Source organism: Vollenhovia emeryi, unplaced genomic scaffold, assembly GCF_000949405.1.
Source record: "Vollenhovia emeryi isolate VEMERY1.0 unplaced genomic scaffold, V.emery_V1.0 DF939207.1, whole genome shotgun sequence".
Taxonomy (NCBI): Eukaryota; Metazoa; Arthropoda; class Insecta; order Hymenoptera; family Formicidae; genus Vollenhovia; species Vollenhovia emeryi.
This window is the reverse complement of record NW_011967159.1, coordinates 282,371-301,329: the sequence shown is the minus strand read 5'-3', so window position 1 is coordinate 301,329 and position 18,959 is coordinate 282,371. Positions and strand designations below refer to the sequence as shown.

At 43.8% G+C, this 18,959-nt stretch overlaps 5 protein-coding genes across 10 annotated transcripts in view; 3 read left to right on the top strand and 2 right to left on the bottom strand.

Annotated features, from left to right (window-relative positions):
- LOC105561470 (cell division control protein 6 homolog) overlaps positions 1-2,111 on the top strand; it is a 5,426-nt gene extending 3,315 nt beyond the window's left edge. The window contains exons 5-7 of the mRNA XM_012011475.1: positions 5-760; positions 1,144-1,355; positions 1,563-2,111. Of these exons, the coding sequence (XP_011866865.1) occupies positions 5-760; positions 1,144-1,355; positions 1,563-1,796 (1,202 nt within the window). The 3' untranslated portion in view covers positions 1,797-2,111. The remainder of the gene's footprint in view (positions 1-4; positions 761-1,143; positions 1,356-1,562) is intronic.
- A 313-nt stretch (positions 2,112-2,424) lies between these two features.
- Positions 2,425-6,018, top strand: LOC105561409 (metallophosphoesterase 1). 3 transcript variants are annotated; one of them, XM_012011363.1, is made up of 9 exons: positions 2,428-2,730; positions 2,811-2,953; positions 3,155-3,225; positions 3,706-3,846; positions 3,990-4,157; positions 4,245-4,345; positions 4,467-4,589; positions 4,657-4,797; positions 5,319-6,018. In XM_012011363.1, exons 1-9 carry the CDS (start codon positions 2,626-2,628, stop codon positions 5,478-5,480), a joined length of 1,155 nt encoding a protein of 384 aa, XP_011866753.1. In that variant the 5' UTR covers positions 2,428-2,625; the 3' UTR covers positions 5,481-6,018. The 3 variants fall into 3 exon arrangements, with proteins under 3 accessions (XP_011866752.1, XP_011866753.1, XP_011866754.1); XM_012011364.1 differs by having other exon boundaries at positions 2,434-2,730; positions 4,245-4,330; XM_012011362.1 differs by having other exon boundaries at positions 2,425-2,730; positions 3,990-4,330.
- Positions 5,540-11,201, bottom strand: LOC105561410 (transmembrane 9 superfamily member 4). 2 transcript variants are annotated; one of them, XM_012011366.1, is made up of 10 exons: positions 11,034-11,201; positions 10,304-10,554; positions 9,911-10,057; positions 9,444-9,599; positions 9,089-9,363; positions 8,371-8,589; positions 8,132-8,289; positions 7,745-8,004; positions 7,383-7,566; positions 5,540-7,153 (listed from the first exon to the last, which is right to left on the bottom strand). In XM_012011366.1, the coding sequence occupies exons 1-10, from the start codon at positions 11,034-11,036 to the stop codon at positions 6,914-6,916; spliced, it is 1,893 nt and encodes a 630-aa protein (XP_011866756.1). In that variant the 5' UTR covers positions 11,037-11,201; the 3' UTR covers positions 5,540-6,913. The 2 variants fall into 2 exon arrangements, with proteins under 2 accessions (XP_011866756.1, XP_011866757.1); XM_012011367.1 differs by lacking the exon at positions 11,034-11,201 and adding an exon at positions 10,738-10,798.
- Positions 11,202-11,631: 430 nt separating this feature from the next.
- On the top strand, positions 11,632-17,089 carry LOC105561406 (neuroguidin). 3 transcript variants are annotated; one of them, XR_001008907.1, is made up of 5 exons: positions 11,632-11,819; positions 12,449-12,986; positions 13,080-13,430; positions 13,520-13,619; positions 14,784-17,089. XR_001008907.1 is itself a non-coding variant. In XM_012011359.1 (4 exons), exons 1-4 carry the CDS (start codon positions 11,811-11,813, stop codon positions 13,543-13,545), a joined length of 924 nt encoding a protein of 307 aa, XP_011866749.1. In that variant the 5' UTR covers positions 11,632-11,810; the 3' UTR covers positions 13,546-17,089. The 3 variants fall into 3 exon arrangements, 2 of the variants coding, with proteins under 2 accessions (XP_011866749.1, XP_011866750.1); XM_012011359.1 differs by having other exon boundaries at positions 13,520-17,089; XM_012011360.1 differs by lacking the exon at positions 11,632-11,819 and adding an exon at positions 11,994-12,373 and having other exon boundaries at positions 13,520-17,089.
- Positions 16,801-18,430, bottom strand: LOC105561407. Its single transcript, XM_012011361.1, has 4 exons — positions 18,150-18,430; positions 17,828-17,993; positions 17,668-17,710; positions 16,801-17,502 (listed from the first exon to the last, which is right to left on the bottom strand). The coding sequence occupies exons 1-4, from the start codon at positions 18,254-18,256 to the stop codon at positions 17,171-17,173; spliced, it is 648 nt and encodes a 215-aa protein (XP_011866751.1). The 5' UTR covers positions 18,257-18,430; the 3' UTR covers positions 16,801-17,170.
- Between the last annotated feature and the right edge of the window lie 529 nt (positions 18,431-18,959).

Sequence of the window (18,959 nt, the reverse complement as noted above, 5' to 3'; positions counted from 1 at the left end):
CGTAAATCGTTGCACAGTTCCATGACGGAAAATTTACCTGGAAGGGAGAAGGAATTGGCCAAGCTGCAGAAATATCTTGTCGAACATCTGGACGAGGGAACGTCAGGCTCCCTGTACATCTCTGGTCCCCCGGGTACCGGCAAAACCGCGTGTTTGTTCAAAATTATGCAACAGCCGAATGTAAGGTCGAAATTCAAGGTGGTCTATGTCAATTGCACCAGCATGAAGTCCGCGGCTGCTATCTACGCTAAGATAATCCAGGAGCTGTCCATTCCCAACGCAATGAAGTCAAGAAAGAACAGCAAAACTGTTATAGAGAACTACTTAATGTCCAGACACAAGACGCTGCTCCTAGTACTGGACGAGATAGATCAGCTGGAGAGCAGGAAGCAGTCCGTGCTGTATTCGATATTCGAGTGGCCTTCCATACCGGACTCCAAGCTGATCCTCATCGGGATTGCCAACGCCCTCGACCTGACTGACAGAATATTGCCTAGACTGCAGGCCAGGTGTGAACTGAAACCGGAGCTGATGCAGTTTGCACCGTACGACAAGCGACAGATATCCGGCATAATATTTGCAAGACTGAACGAGGCGAATGCGGCTAACGTCTTCACTCCGTCCGCAATAGAGTTGCTTGCGGGTAAGGTAGCTGCGATTTCCGGAGATATCAGGAGGGCCTTGGACATCAGCAGGAGGGTGATAGAACAGGCCGAATCGCATCAAGCGGCGCAGGTGCTGCGTCCGACAAATGATAACGGTAACACATTTTTATGCGGCGCAGGAACGGTGTTAGTTAAAAATATTGATAGAGGAAAGTCTCCTGTCATGAGATAGCTTCCTGATATGCGACAGATTTTTCTATACCCAAATTCAATCACAAATCTTTTTTGCAACGATTACACAATCTAAGAATAAATGTTTCACTAAACAAATTTTGCTCCAATAAATTTATGGTGGAATTAACAGATGGTACTTATTAAATTAGCAGAAACCCCCGCTATCTCGTATTAGGAGTCTCATAATAGGGAACTTTCCTCTGTTATATATTACAATTGTATGACGATATGAAATTGAACAATAGATAATTAATTGAAGAGCAACGTGTAGTCAACATTTGATTTTCTTCTGCTTTTCATCTAGATACAAATACAAATATAGAGACCTTAAAGAAGGAAACGATAGAGAAGTCCGTTGACTTGAAGGAAGTGGTTACCGTGTTAAATGGAGTTTACGGTGGGACACAGAATCTCAATAAAGAGCAGGATACGTTTCCTCTTCAACAAAAACTGCTAGTTTGCTCTCTATTGCTTATCCTCAATAAAGGAAAGAACAAGGACATCACTGTCGGAAGGGTAAGTCAAATTGCAATTAAATGCATAAGCATAAAATGTAACTAATCCAATTGTTAAACTAGATTTAATTGCAACTCATTATTAGCGAACTCGGTTGCTTACACTAGTGCACCGACAAGTAAACCTGCCCAAGTGGGGACGCGCTAGTGCGAGCAACCGAATTTGCTACATATTACAACTTTTCAAACAACGCTCTATTCGTTCCAGTTGTACGAGGTGTACAGAACGGTTTGCAAGAAGCGCAACATATCCGCCGTCGACAATTCCGACTTCGTCAACATGTGCTCGTTGGTAGAGGCCAGGGGTATCCTACGAGTCGTGGGCAGGAAGGAGGCGCGTTTGTGCAAAGTGAACTTGCAGTGGGATCAGAAGGAGTTGGGCGAGGCTTTGCAGGACAAGCAGATGATGGCTGATATAATTGACGACACAAGTTGTTTATAGAACATTTAGGGAAATTTTAAGTATCGTTTTGTTACGCGTAATTTATTTTATAGTTCTTTTCATATTTCGTGTATATAACGCGAGTACCTTGATTGTTACCGACCGTTACATCGTTCTTATCTACACATCACTTTTATGTATTTTAACGTTAGCATGAAAGTTTGGGTGCCGCCGTTGCATCGCATGAGACTGATTGTATTTACTGCCTACTGCATTCAATCTTGAAATTGCGCAGAATGTACTGAGAGCGTTTGATACTATCGTAAAGAGATGTATGTATTTTTGATAATTGCAAATAAAATTTATGTCAAAGTACAAATGTATTGGGTGTAGTAAATAGATCAATATTTATTTGTTATTGCTTTATACTGAAGAGGGTCCAAAGCGAGAATCTAAACGTCTATTGAATTTTTCATCTTAATGTTTAACATCTTGTAAATGCTTTAATTTGCGTGCTATATTTTTGACTCTCACGTGCCTTAGTTTTTGATTGGAGAGTCCTAAACTTTAGTTTGTGTACACGACAATCTCTTTTTGGGGGAAAGTTTAGAAAGAAAGTGCACCAGCATTTAAAAAATAATATGACGGGATAAAGACAGAACAGCCAAAAAATCATTTCGTTTAAAGGGAACGGGCCCATAATGTCGTGCGTACGACCATGCGGAATTAGATTTGAGGTTATGTTAGGTCAGAATTAGGTTAGGAATTCACCGCACTGTTTTTGCACGGTGCACAGGTCACAAGGTACCAAAAAATGGCACGTCAGAGCTTTGCGTGTACGATAAGCTAAAAGAGCTTATGCCTAAGCGTTCCGTATGAATTTCCAAGAATGTTGAGAAAGTTTTATCTCGGAACGCTTCTCCACGTGGGCTTAGGGTTGACGTTTCTACTGCTGTTCTGCGAATACCTCGTATATTACGTGGTGCTTACGCAGGTGAGTCCCGTAAAAGCTTACACCACTTGGGAACAACTTTGCCCTTGACGAAAACTTGCAACTCACAATTTAATTCTTAGTGCGAATGGCCCACTCTGGACCCTCGGAAAGAGGACCCCGCTCTACGTGGAGAAGCAACGGACAGGCCTGTCAGAGCTATGTTTATAGCGGACACTCATTTGCTGGGTTCCAGGGAGGGCCATTGGTTCGATAAACTGCGAAGGTTTGTGCTCCAAGGCCCGTGTGCTGAATCCTCTTATCAATAAAAGCCCCTCTAAGAGTGGCAGATGATCGGTTACAAGCCGCTTTTATTGATAAAAGAGGAGTCAGAGTCCAGGCCTGAGGCTGTAATTTCATACGTTTCTAAATTACATATTTCTATGCCCTGCATTTATACTAAAAAGATCGATATATGTTGCCCCAGGGAATGGCAGATGTACAGAGCGTTCCAAACCATGATGACGTTACAACAACCGGACGTAGTTTTTGTACTGGGTAGGTAACGATGCGTGTATCATCGTTAACAACCGGAGAGAAGCCTGAGAGCTGCCGCGGCCAGGTTTTAGACGAGCAATACGCCTTCAGCGGACATTGGAAAACGTGGACACGAACTACGTAGCCAATGTCTACATTTTGCCAAGTGGTTAACGTAGATTTGCGCAATTTTGGTCGTGTCCCGCGCTCTGGTTAGGTTCCAGGCAATGATTTTGTACTCGAAATAATCTTAGATACAAAAGTATCGCATGGAACCTGACTGCAGCACAAAACGCGACCGAAATTTCACAAATCAAGTGTTACCCACTTGGCAAAATGTGGACATTGGATACGTAGCTCGTGTGCACGTTTTCCAATGTCCACCGAGGTCATGTCGTATTCGAGGATCACTTAAAACCCCGGCTTTGGCAGCTCTCAGGCTTCTCTCTGTAGCACGTTTACCAGAGACCTGTTGGTTTCATTATCCCTCGCGATATTCAGGTGATGTTTTCGACGAGGGAAAATGGTGCGGCTCCGCGGAGTTCGAGTACTATACGAAGAGATTCCATTCCTTGTTCCATGTGCCTAAGGACACCCGCCTCTACGTCGTCGCTGGAAATCACGATATGGGATTCCATTATGGTACGACACCGTGTATCCTCTGTGAAGAATCTGTCCATCATAACGAGTCCAGCAATAATTTCTGCCTCCTACCTGAGTGCAAATGTATATTTTAACAATGTATTTTCATTACACTCGGCTAAACTCCATGAACGTGCTTTCAGCAATCACGCCGTATCGCAATCAGCGCTTCATTAACGGCATGAAGAGCCCGAACGTGCGACGACTGAGCCTGAGAGACAATCACTTCGTGCTGATCAACAGCATGGCGTTAGAAGGGGACGGCTGTTTCCTGTGCCGACCGACCGAGATCGCAGTGAATAAAATAGCTAGTAAGCTATCACCTCTGATATTAGCGTGCCAAGATTTTTTCGTAATCGATTACTCGCTAAATCGTCTGTATGTGTATCGTATTGCAGAGGATTTGAAATGCGCGAGAAAAATCGGCAACGATTGTCGCAACGCAAGCACCATTTCTAGATACAGTAGGCCCATATTGCTGCAAGTCAGTCTTTTCGCCGTAATTTGTAAACAAGTTATTTTCACAAATAGCATAGACAGTCTTAGAGAATCGCAACATTTTTTAAACGTGAGAAAAAGTCCCGCTTGAAGGACTAACAAAAGTGTCGTTTCTCCTTCAGCATTATCCGATGTATCGAGAATCGGACGAGATTTGTAACGAATTGGATCAGGCTCCCAACGAGTTGAAGGCCATCAAGTTCCGGGAGCGATGGGAATGCTTGTCGAAGGAAGCGTCGGAGCAGGTGCGTTTGACAACTGTACCGATGGCCGCGCATACTCGATATTAACATAAAACTTTAACTTCCGCAGCTCTTGGATATATTGAATCCGCGATTGATCGTCGCCGGTCACACTCATCACGGTTGCAGGAGGATACACCGGGACGACGTTCTGGAATTCACGATCCCGTCTTTCAGTTGGCGCAACAAGAACAATCCATCCCTCCTGATGGTAAATCTTAGGCCCGGTCTACAATGAGTTGTTAGTCGTTAGTCAGAAGTCGGAATTATATGTCGGTCCTTTTTCTTCCACCCAGAAAGGAAAAGGATCAACATATAGTTGCGACTTCTGACTAACGACTAACGGCTCATTGTAGACCGGGCCTTAACGTTTTCACGTGAACCCATTAACAATCACTTTCGAAAAGCTACTTTAGCTATAGAGCGAAGAGATCAAAGGGATACAAAAATGTCGCTAATAATTTGAGGAGCATTATTTATTATTTGCCAAAAATAATATTGGATAAATAATATTCATCAAACTTTTCACCTGATTTCCATGGAACTCTTAATAATTACTTTATAATTCTGGTATTAAACTGGGATATATATATTTTTTTTTAGAAGATGAGAGCACATAATATGCTTATAACTGGAATTTTTTATATTCTTAATATTATTATTATGGCTTTCTCAATGAGTTAATTATCTCTTGTTGCGACACAATACATCCGCGAATTATTTCTATTTCAGGGTACTTTCACTCCCAGCAATTACTCCGTCTCCAAGTGCTACATGCCCGTGGAATCTACTGTGATCGCTATTTATAGTTGTAGTCTCCTATGCATACTGATATATTTGATTATAAAACTCAGGCCGAGGCGGCACGCGTACTCGCGCGTGAAAATGCCTTGACTAACTCTATCGTGACACGTTCGAACGCGCGAACGGGCGTATAATAATTCTATATACAATACAATTTATGGAGGTTATAATTGTCGAAATTAGGACATATCTGTATACACGTTTCGTACACGCTAGCCATCACGTATTATTTACAACAGTAATAGTATAAAATACTTTTGTAATATATCATAGTTATAACGATGTCAATCTCGATGTACATAGAATTCTATTACGGAGAACTTGAAACGATGTTTACTTACTAAAATTACTAAAAAATTGTATATAAGTACCGACGTAATTTTACACAAGTGCGCAATAAAAAAAACATACAAATTGAGTCAACGAAACTGGACGCACAGATGTCTGCGATAACAACATCCGAAAGTCGAAGAATAAAAACGTGCACCCGTACGAACGTAAAATAGATACACAAAATTATTATTCATACACGTTGCATACTGCGCTTATTGTTATCATAATGACCGGCCGAGACAGTTGCGAAACTGCGTGTTGTATTCTTACATTAAAGGAAACGATAAACACTTTAGACTGGCTCATTTTTATCGGCTATATAATACTTTCGCACATTGACTGTTACTAATATCACATTACTTGAATATTTTTTACAGAGTCCCTTGGTCTTCGAGACAAAAGGGAACGTTAATGATATAGCCAACGTCCAACCGTTTGTGGATCAGTTCGATTATTTTCTCATATGTGTGTATACATGTCGTAAATTATAAGTACTCGCGGGAGAAACCTTGCAATCGACTCCCGGTAACTTATTACATAAATAAAATAGATTCAGTATACATTGGAGCTCCACATTCGCGCCTTACCTCTGCATATTTCGTGTACTCGCAAACACGACAAGTTCATTTTTCGTTATAAAAAGTGGCAAACGTGATAAACAGAAAATCGATTTCTGCAACGTTTCCTTTTAAAATAAAGATGTTAGAAGAACATTTCTTCATTGCGATATTTATTTCAAAACAAAAGAAATAAAAAAAAATAGTACAAGAAAAGAAATACTTTCTTAAAGGTGCATCAATCTCTTCAATATATATCTCTCCCTTGTCATTCAATTTTTATATTTGCAATAGTTTTGCAAATCCTAAGCCGTGCGACAAACATGGAGCTTACATTGTACTCGTAACGGACGCAAGAATAAACACGTAGAAACCTTACGTCAATACATCAAATATACGTACACGTCAGTCAAAATCGTGTGCAACGTTTGTAGTTAAAAATTTTCATGTGGAAGATGAGAGATGCATCCGCTTCGTTTAACTTATTGTTTCTACACGACACGAAAACTTCTGCTCTCTGCCTCTTTCATTCTTTCTTTCGCTCGCTCCCTTTCTCTCCCCCTCTTTCTCGCTCGGTTAAATTAAAAGTCTAAATTTATTTCGCTCGCATTAGTCTACTAATGATAATTTTGACTAGTCTATCTTGACGGCCGCGTATATCTTCCTGATGAACGCGTACGCGGCGAAGAAACCGATCGTTCCGGTCAGCAGCCAGAATGTGAGGACCATCAGCGCGGTGTAACCGAAATACATGAGGGTTGGCACCAATTCGGTGATCTTCAGTTTCGTGACGAAGTAAAAGACTGAATACGCCAGCACGTAGACCGCCGATCCGCCGCTCACGATGAAACTACGCCACCACCACCTGTAGTCCTGAAATCAGAACGTCAAGGCATAAGATTAAGAATATTACACAAGCTAGGAAAGAAATACGAATCGAGAAAACAAGAAGAGTCCAAACTACAGATGAGAAAACATGGAAAAAGTGAAATCATAGTCCAAATTAAGGTATAAAAATGTTCCTTAAGAAAAATTTAAATATGGCATTTTGAATGTTAAATTAACAAGATTCTTCTTTTGATCATGTTCTCCTTATACTTACTTCGCCACATAACTGGAAGTAGACCATGACTATTGATATTTGCGAGCATGAGATTACAAGGATACAGAAAACGAGGAACAGAAATCCAAAAAGATAATAAAACTGATTTTCCCAGAGCGCAGTCAGGATGAAGAAGAGTTCTATAAATACCGCGCCGAACGGTAAGATTCCAGCCATTAGAGTGCTGTAACGATCATTTCCTTTATTAATATTTAATAATAACAGATTATTTAAATATCAACTTAAAAATATATTACTAATATAATTGTATAAGCATATTATACAATCTACTTTTACAATTGATACTTATTAATAGCGAAATAATAGAAAAAAAAGTGAATTAAAATTCTCTTAAAGCTTACCATAATATTGGATTCATATACCACAGCTGGTCAGGAACTTGTCTGGGAATTTGATTCGTTCTAACGGGATGCGTAAAAGGCTGCTTGCGATAGCCAAAGAAATAACCGAGATAGACGAGAGGTAGCGAGATGCCGAACCAGAGGCATAGCAGAGCCACCATCGTGGTGAAGGGAACCGCACCGGAGCTGTGCTTTCCCCATATGAAGAAATTTAGGAAGAAACATGTCGTGAAAACTATACCTGGGTAAAACGTCGCCGTCTGCAACAATAAATATTAATCTTTACATTAGAATTCCATTTATTTCTATTTTTAATGTTAATTTTATCGCGAAAAATGTTTGGCTATACGAATAATTTATGTTTTTATAGAATTCATGTCCTTTTACCAGTAAAGCGGCTCTTCTCCACTCTCGACCTCGCATAGTTTTGTACAATCGAGCCGAGAAGTAGCCGGCGATCAAACCGGAGAACACGTACAAAAATATCGCGCAGGTGCCCAGGGCTCCTCGACTCGCCGGCGACAGCATTCCCAGCATAGCGAAGACTGCGGGCAATAAGACAAGTATGAACAAATATGTAGTTGCCGTACTTTACGTTGCATTCCTAAGATTCTATGTGTTCCTACATATCGTAATCAGAGCCATAAAAAATATCTGGATGCCGCTGCCGATCACGGCGGCGAACAAGCGTGAGTTGGTCGGTGGTCGGAACACGTCTCCATGGACCAGTTTCCAACCGGTCTCCTCGATGGTTTCATCCAGACCTGCCATACTGTCACTCTCGCCTGCATTGTAACGGGCTATGTCTCTTCTAAGCGTTCTAACCATGATCATCGTAAGAATTCCTGTGATAAATACATGATCCAGAAATTAAATTCTGAAATATACAGAAATTATTAATCCTTCCTCAATCATATAGAGGCAAGTCCTCTATTATGAGTTAGTAGATTTTCAACGTCCAAATTTAATCGCAAATCTTTTTTCGCAACAATTACACGATCTAACGATCAATTTTCCACTAAACAGATTTCACCCCAAGGGCAATAAAGTCATGGTGGAACCAAGAGAGACGATGCTTATTAATTTAGCAGAAACTCCGCTATCTCATATTAGAAGCTTATTTCACAATTGGGGAACAGTTTTCTATATTCTTTGTTTCTTCTATTGTATAATTTATCTAACGTCATCGCGTGTCGCGTGGTACACCTGCAAATTTGCGTCTCGAAATATCGCAGAAGCTCGATAGAGACCAGTAAGTTTTAACATGATGCTTCGAACGGTAGTTTTCCATAGGCACGAATATAAAGTTTCGCATAGCGCTCTTTGACCACTGCTCGTTCTCACCAGATAAGAAGAAGACGACAATGAGAGAATTGATGATCGAGAACCAATGAATCTCGACGTCGCTCATGCCGAGGTACACGTCCCACCTGCTTGCCCAGCTTACGTCCGACTGCTTCCATTCCACCAAGTACAGAAAGAGGAGGCTCGTGCCTTTCGGATTGACAAACTGCGGGCTGGCCTCGCTCGGTAGAATACAAGTATTATCTTTAAACTTCAGTTGAGACGTATCGATGGATCGAGCTTCCACCTCAAATCCAACTACTCTAAATTCGTTTCTGCAAATAGAGGCGAAACGATAAGCTTCTATCACAGCCCCCTCCAGCTCTGTAAGCCTCTTCATCGAATGGATACTAACTCGCCGTGTTTGTGATAGCTTAACTTTAGCTTAAGGTAATTATTGATGTACACTTGATCGTTCATAATTCCACCGAGGCGATATCCTTGATAAACCACCACGTTATTCGTTTCTTTGTGTTTCTTCTTCGTAGCTGCTGGTAGATTGTCTATCAACCTGAAAAAGATCCAGGATAGAGACGATGCAAAACGCGTATTTTCTTGCAATATATGTATAGAGGAAAGTTCCCCATTATAAGATAGGCGCTTAATACGAGATTGCGGAGTTTCCGTAAAATTAATAGGCATCATCTATTGGTTCCATCATGAATTTATTGCCGGTGGAGTGAAATCCGTTTAGTAGAAAATTGATCGTGCAATCGTTGCGAAAAAAGATTTGCGATTGAGTTTGGCCGTTAAAAACCAGCTATCTCATATTAGAATCCTATGTCGTAATAGAGGACTTTCCTCTAATAATAAGATTCTAACAGGTGCACGAAATATTCATGCTGGACCATCTGGATAACGTGCTGGGAATTTGCCTCGTCCCATGTCATCAGTTTGGATGGCTTGTGACACAGCAGCCTGCAGGTAATGTCTTCTGCCATCACAACTTCGTACGGAGTGTTTACTATCCTGAAAAGTAAAGAGAACCGTTAGAATATGACACTCGGCGCAGGAAAGCCAGCAAGTGTCTCCTTAGGAGTAAATTTAAGACAACAGGATCAACCCTTTCACGGCCGGATTATTTTTGTAAACAGAACGCTAGCTCTCTCAAGGAATACAAAGAGGCGAAAAGTATAAAGTGCGACTCGGTAGGTTTCAGCGGTCGTGAAAGGATCAATAAGAGAATTCCCCTCATCTGTTTCCTTAGGTCTTTACCTGTCGCCGCGCAACACCTCTCCCAAATTCTCCGACTTGTAAATGAAGGTTCCGTTCTTCGGCAAGCAAAACGGAAGGGAATAATATTCGTACGGTAGTTGCGTGTGGGTGCTGGTCATTTTCACCGCTTTAACGTCAATCTTCTGACCCTTCTTGAACTCCACCGGAGCGACTCCGGGCACGTAGAAGCCATTCGTCTCTATCAGCAGGCATACTACCACTAGCACGGCACCATTTCTCTGCAATCTTCCCTGCATCGAAGAATTGAACCGATTAGCACAGGATCGCGACACGTTGCAGGATCGGCGACCAGTGGTTCGCGGGGGACAGACAATTTCTCTCTTCAAATCCGCCGACGATCGACGCTCGTCAAATCGGCATACGGCAATAAAACGTCTCTATAAACGGACAAAAAGAACGACACAGTGACAAACCGTCGGTCTTTTTACGACGAGTCCGTGAGGCTCCGGCACGCAATCGCGCCACTGTAAACATCCACAGCGGAGTGAATCATCCGACGTACGCAGCAATTGCGTAAACGGCGGGGAAAGAACGCGCGAGTACGCGAGCTGTCAGTCCCGCGACCGTCTCTCGCGGAAGAGCAGAGAAAGAAAGAGAGAGAGAGAGTGTCATGTCCCCGGAGCCACGTAGCTGCTCCGCTCCGGGAGTCTCCCCTCCGGGGGAGGGAAGCGAGCACCTCGGCGAAGGGAGCGGGAGCGGTCGCACCTACCATTCTACGCGATTACTGTGACTTATCCGACAAGGGCGCGCGCCACGCCGTCTCTCGCAGTCTCGCCCTCGGTCTCGCCACCACCTCGCGCGAGATTCTCGCCCACACACCGACAGTGAGCAGCCTCCCGTCCAGGGTGAAGTTGCCGCCGCGTGCGCGCCCGCGCGCTGAAGCTGGCCGCGGGACGGGCGCGCCGGCGCGCCAACGTCGCGGCGGGGAAACTCCCTAGCCGCGTCGGCGCGGTCGCGCGCCACCTCGGCTGGGGGAGACGACGCTTCCGCGAGGGCGGAGAAGAGAGTGAGAAAAGGGCAACCGCGGACGGGAAATCGCGGCCGAGTCCGACGACGCGGGCTCGGAAATCACCTCGGATCCGCGGCGACTCGCTCGTATCCGCGTTGGGTGGCGAGGATTCGGTCCGTCGGCGCCGTCGGTCCGCGATTTCGAAGATGGCGCCGCCCGTGGCCCTCGTCGCTCGGCCGGAAGTGCCGCCTCGTTGAGGCACGGAACGCGATTTTCTCGGCCGGCGAGGGTCGCGTACGCCGGGGACGCGGAACGCGGAAAAATCGCGCGGGGCCGAACGCGCGGCGAGACGGCGCGGTCCGCGGGCGCCCGCGGGTTCTAGTGACTCGCGCGACGGTCGCTCGGCTGACCCGACTTTTCCTCGCGAAAAAATATACCCCCCCGAAAAGGAAAATATCGTCCCACGTGGGGACTCGTTTAATTACAAGTTACGTTGTTTGGATATGCGTCTGTCCGGCTGATTTTTGTCTCGGAAGCATGGTGCAGGTGAGTGGCGTGCCGTCCGCGCGTTATCGCCGCGTAATCCGGCCGCGCCGCGCGGTATCCGCCGCGTTTTTCTGGCCGTGTCGCCGTCGGGATTTTTGATTGTTTTTTTTTTCCCTCCGCTGTCATCCATTAGTAAATAGGAAAGATGGCAGCAGATTATTGCGCTTTTTTCCCCGTGCCTTCGGTCCCGGGCGGACATTTTTCCCGGGGCACCGCAGCGGCCCGGGGCGAGTTTCTCGCCGTAATTACCGTCGAAATCGCCCGCCGAGCGCGTTTCCACGCACGGGATTCGCCGCGCCGAACGTTTTTTTGAATGAAACACCGCGCTCACCGGGACGTACGCGATACCCGCCGCACTCGCCCGCACGGGGCCGCCGCGTACCGCGCGGGACTCGCCGCTCGCGTGGGCGTTTCGCGACCAGAACCGTCCCGGCGGTCCGTCTCCGCTTAACCTATGCGCGCGGGAACGAGCTGCGAACGTAAATAAACGCCGCGAGACGACGCGCTCTCCTTCGCCCCGCGAGTGAGCCGCGCCGAGGGGCACGACGATGATCGTAAGGCTCGCACGGGCTGCCCTTGTCATCATTTCCTTGTAATTATTTCTCACCCTTTTCCTTTCCCCCCGGCAGGCTATCGACGAGATGGAGCAGAGGGACCTGCCGCAGGCGTTCCGCCTGCTGGGGGAGATGAACGCCAACGTTCTTCAGGTGAACCAGCTCGTCGACAACATGCTGGTGCGCGTCAAGAACGGCGAGATCTCGACGGACAAGGGCCTCAGCTTCCTGGAGATGAAGTACCACATGCTGCTCTCCTATCTCATCAACCTGACCTACGTCGTCCTGAGAAAGTGCTCCGGCGAGCGCATCGAGGGCGACCCGTCGATCGATCGTCTCATCGAGATCAGGACTGTCCTAGAGAAAATCCGACCAATAGACCACAAGCTTAAGTACCAAATAGATAAGCTCGTCAAGACGGCGGTGACCGGCACCATCAACAGCGACGACCCCACTAACTTCAGGGCGAATCCCGACGCGCTGGTCGCCAAGCTCGACAGCGAGGACTCGGACAGCGATCAGGAGGAGGATGCGGACGGCGTCAAGTCAACAACGCAGCAGTCCAGGAAGTCTAGCGTTTACGTGCCGCCCAAGCTCGCTGCGGTGCACTACGGTTAGTTTTTCCACTTTGACTACGCAGAGTTAGCTCGGGTCGATATCGTTCGTCCGTCGCTTCTTAATCGCGCCACGTTGGCAATTTCTCCAGATGGCGACGAAACAATGGCGGAGAAGATCCGCAAGGCCAGCGACAGAGCTCGCAGACGCGTCGTGTCAAATACGGTGCTGCGGGAGCTCAAGGAGGAGTATCTGGACGCGCCCGTGGAGGACAGCCAAGGTCTGGGCGAGAAGCGGGCGATTCTGGTGCGCGAGGACAAGCGGAAGGCCGAGTACGAGGAGAATTACATGACGCGTTTGCCCGTCACCAAGCAGGAGAAGCACAGACGCCGCCAGATGACCACTCTGGGCACTCTCGGCGACGAGATCACCACTTTCGGGGAGTCATCCACCAAGACCGCTAAGAAGAGAAAAGCTCAGAGGAAGGGCAAGGCTAAAAAGAGTAAGAGTAACTTTCCCTCGCCGCGGTAGCTCTGCGCGAACGTGTCGGCAAGGGACGGGGCGCGCTAAAGCTGAGAATTCACGTTGCAGGTTTCAAGAAAAAACGGCATCATTAAAGAGCTTGATGAAGAGACGGCTCTGGGACTTTGGACGAGATCTCCCGGGCTTTCATACAGCATTAACGATTAAGGTAAAAAATAAAAAAAAAGAAATAAATTTACTCGACTTCTTCTTCGAAACAAAAGCAGATGCCACTAATACTCGTTATTAAGTTAAGCTAAAGATAACATCGTAACATCTAGTAATAAAAAAAAAAGGAAGACAACGTGTGTCGATGGTGGAGTAAAAATAGCACGATGGTAATTTATTACTGTATAAGACATACTAATGGTCGTGTAATTGATAATTCTAGTTAATAATGATTTTAATCTTTAACTGTTGTCTGAGAGATCAATTTTGATCTGTGGAGTTGAGAGACGAGATCCATCGAGAAAAAAAAAACAAACTGTATTCCACGCGAGTGTGAATGCGGTGAGGAACAACGTCGAGATAACGATGGCACATACGAGCTTAAATGGAAATTATGTGTCGTAATAGCGTAATATTGTATTGTAATGTTGGATCGAGTAGTGGACTTAACGGCTCCAGGATTGAAAATTGTGGATTACACGTAAAAGTTGAAAGCAGAACATTCCTCTGCTTTATTTTGAAATATTCTCCGGCTATATAGAGGTGGACGAAGGGAGGAGGAAATCAGTAAACATAGCAGGAGAGACGATATTGAATTAATTGTTAACGAAAAGCGTAAAAATCACAAGACATTCACACAGCAAAAATGCGCTAAAGTCACAAGACACAAGATTCAAAGGGGAAAGAGGAAAAAAAGGAACCATTCTTTAGGAACTGCACGTACTCGGCGCAATCTTTGAAAGCAAGCTTTTCGGAAAATATTTCGGGACAAAATCAAGCGAAAAAAAAAGAGGAAAAGAAGCAAAAAACGATATTTCGTCGATATCGCATGTCTTAGGATTTTCTCGCTGTCTTAGAGTAGTGAAGTAGTTACTAGTTTTACTATATTATATGTATGTTTCGTTTGTGTTTTTCCCCTGGTGAAACTGTTGAGGCTATTATAAACATTTGAATGTGAGTCATGTTTTTACGTTAAGTCTCATTTGTCTTTTATTATTATTACTACAATGTGCTTGTGCATTGTACAGCTGTTGTTTTTGCGTTGGTTTTAAGTCGTTAAACTTATATTGATGGTAATATAAGGATAACACGAGCGTGTCAAAATTCAAAATTGTCGTCATGTTCTCAGATTTGATTTCGATTGACCGATTGTTTGATTTCTCAGAGGGAGAGAGAGGGGGAGCTTGTCATATCACACAGTAACGGATAGAAAGTGACGAAGGAAGGAACAAACCAAGTGACGAACGAACGAAGACTCCGGGCGATAATCACTTCTGCGAGCCTGATAAATAGGATACTTGTACAATCAAATCGCGCGGGAGGAGTCTTCCCTCCCTCCCTTAAATGGGTTGCATTCTTTTTTAACGTCGTTAGACGCGGGGCCCGTCGCTCCGTCGAGGCGCCCCCGGGTGAAAATGTTCCTTTCACGTAACCAAGTTGAGCGACACATATTGTTCTATACAGAGAATACGTACGTTAGATATATACGTTATATAGCCACATTGCTCATTCTCTGCAGAAGTGATCCCACCCACCCCGTTTGCCCTCGCGAGAGGCAACTTAAACTCGGTTCGCTGCGTATGCTGGCCAAGGGCTCAACCATCCATAGATATTATATTTTTTACAGAAGTGTTCATAGATTGAGCCAACTTGGCGCGGCACCGATAGATGTGTTACACGCCTCCCCCTCTCCTCGACCATCTGTGAAGACGATTAATTAAAGGAGAAAAAAAAGAAAAAATGTGATAATGATTATTCATGAAATAATAGTTAAAGAGAAACTTAAACAAAATAGCACAATCGCTGGGCATTATTTACAAAGTGCTAGCAAGCCTAATGTCAGCAGCCTTGTCGTATTTGGTATTTAAAAATGAAATTGAAAAACGCCGAATTGCGGACGGATTTTTCGCGGAACATCCAACGCTCCTGAAGAGACACACGTACACACGCGCGCGTTATTAATACGGGATTAATTTCCCGAGCGCGCGCGTAAAGAGAAAAAGGGAGAGAAAGAGAGAGAGAGAGAAAGGGAAAAAGAAAAGAAAAAGAAATTGGGATCGAGACGGGAGTCTCGACGGAATTTGTCCGACGTTCGGCTTCCTCATACTCCATTGCATAGACGATAATTTTGTGAAGCGCACCTACGATCGGCGTGAGCTGCGAGCCCGGAGAGAGAGAGATAACATAGATATGTCGATCAACGCCTCATCAGATTTCGATTACTGCCGATAACGATATTTTGCAATAGGCCTGTAACACTTTGCATCTCACACAAGATAGAGCATCCTGCCGGCCCACTGGACTCTTTTTATACGTATATTAACCGACACAGCGCGGTCTCTCGGGCTCGCGGTCGCAAGTGTGGTAGGTGTGCGAAGGAGTATTCATAGGACACACAACATATCCACACACGCAACATATAGCAGCAAGGTAATAGGATTACATTGAATACACTACCTCAAATCAATAGTAATATGGATTTACAGTAATACGGGAAAAAAAAGGAGAAAACTCCGCAGCGGTCGCGCTCGCCCCGTTGTTGTTACGAGCCTCGATTCTTTACACGCCGACGGTTTTTTTACGGGACGTATTTCCACCGAACTTTGTTGAAGGATGTACGTACAGTGGATTTATTCGCCTTGAATACTCTCGCCGATCTATATTAGCCCTGGGAGACGCGGATGTAATTTTTACAGTAGAGAACCGTAGGACTCGCTCGATACCGCGATGGTCAATCCGTTAAAGAACTGTATAGACGAGAGCCTAGAGCGGATCACCATTTCGTTTTGATGATCTGAACCGCGTAGGGGAAAGAAATACAGTTGAGGTTTAAACGTTGCTTGTCCATTCCAGATCTACTAAGTGTGAGCGCAGCATAACGACAGAACAGATGTTTCATTGATTGTTATTATCGATCTGGAGCATTTAGGGGGATTCCGCGTGTCCCAGGGTTATAAGGAAAGGACCTACAAATGTACAAATATATATTAGAGAGATATTGCGAGAGCGTTGCCGTTGCGGACTTTTTAAAGAGTAGTCCTTCAAATCCAACAACGCTGCCGAATGCCGAACTGGGAAAAAAAAGAAAAAAAAAGTAAGGAAGAAAAGTATCAAGAAGTATCTTCGCAGCAGAGACGGAATGATGATAGGGATGATTTATTGACTACATTCATAGTCTTTGAAGAGTAACGACGTTTGATTTATATATTGGTGAATTTTTCTGTAATTTTATGTACACTATATAAATGACAATTCTCAGCGTGTGAGCGAGAGAGAGACTGCGAGAACGGAGAGCGAGAGAGAAATCAAGGGTGAGACAGAGAGAAAGAGAGACAGTTTACCTTGTACATTTACAAATTGTGGTTATTACGAATGAATTATTATTATTATTATTATCACGGATTATACTATGATTACTATTATCATCATGTAGAATGCTTCTTACTGACTGAATAAAATGTTTTCAATGTCTAAGATTACCATCTTTCCGATTTTATACAGCTCTTACGCGACACGAGGCACTCAAAGATTTTAATTATACAATCTCGACCGCTAAAGAGACAGCATAGACTTTATAATGTCAATTTTCTTGTCCTTTCGCGAGATTTGTTGCTTCAACGTTCGTATCCTTTTACGTAAATGTTCAATCTCAGCATTGCTTGCTTTCCTAATTATTTCCATATTTGAAAAATTCATAGTCCATATTCTTTCAGGCGAGATTCTTGTTCCCTTGTCCTGTGTCGATCTCTTCGCTGGGGACATCGAAGTGTCCGTTCCTTTATCACATTTTAAAACTGCAACTGTGTCGAGCTTACAATTGGCAGGTTCTTCGAAACAGTCTTCTGTCTTCACTTGCGTGTCTAAAAATTCCGGTAGTGCTGACACTGAGAGAAATCAACATAATTCTATTAGACAAAATCTACCTCTAAAAACATCTCAAACTATATTAATAAAAAGAAAAAAAGAGATCCAAGTTGGAGAAAAAAATTTATAAAAGAACCAACACTTTTGACAATATAGATTAGCAAAACACTTCCGTTTTGTTTTACCTGTTTCGTTTGTATCCATTTTGTCATCCACATCTTCAAATATCTGTAATTATATATATTGATTAAACTTTTCATTTCTTTTAACTCTATAAAAAGTTCTGCGGTATCATTGTTCTAATACTTTGTTTTCGATATTTTTATGAAAAACTGAGATACTTGCGTGTGGAACAGCATTTTCTCTCAACCTTACACACACCAAAGATGTGCGATCTATATGTTTTTCTTTAAAATGAAGAGAACACAGGCGACTTCTGTTGCTAATAATTTTGTTCTCAAGTCCCAATATCCTTATCCATTCTGCTTTTCTGACGGGATCGGAAGGAAATCTACCAAAAAAATGGCGGTATATTGTATAAAAAATTATACATAATATTACTTGTTCGTATTGTAGAGCGATATTTCTTTAAAAAGACGTAATTAATCAAAATAACGAAAATTATAAGATTATTTTTCAAGTTACATTAATATAACCTTATACTCACGAGTGGAATGTTATTTTTACCACTTTTTCCAATTCAATCTGTACCGCGGGCTTTCTCTTAATATCGATGGTGTTTCTACATCCAATAGCGACGCAATGTACAGGCATCCTTTTTTTCTTAAAAAAAACTCATCCGTGTAATCAATTTCTTTGTTTTACTCAGAGTGACAGGTCGGTCTGAGAACGTATACCGCCACTCCGCCAGTCGCAGATTCGCTGTCATGTCTCGACACAAATTTGCAACCTGTTCTCCAGTCTGTTCCCAAGCTAGTTATCTTGTAACCCTATGGCAGAAATGTGCGTCCTAGGAACTTTAACTAACAATATTTTTCCTAGTAAACGCATTTTTCTATTGGACATCGAAGAGCCCGTATTCTGGATCCTCTTTTATCAATAAAGCCCGCCGCAAATGATGCTATATTTTTCCTACTGCATTTCTTGCGATTTGCTAAATTACTAGAAATCCTGAGTGCTAAATGGTGCAACGATAGTAATTTATTAGATTGCAAACAATCCAGCAGGAAAAATAGCAGCGGGCTTAAAAGTTAAGCCCGCTGCAGACGATGCTATTTTTCCTGCTGGATTGCTTGCAATTTAGTAAATTACTATCGTTGCACCACTCAGCATTCAGGATTCCTAGTAATTTACTAAATTGCAAGCAATCCAGCAGGAAAAATAGCATTGTCTGCAGCGGGCTTAACTAAACTTGAAATAAAGCCCGCTGCAGACGATGCTATTTTTCCTGCTGGATTGCTTGCGATTTAGTAAATTACTATCGTTGCACCACTCAGCATTCAGGATTCCTAGTAAT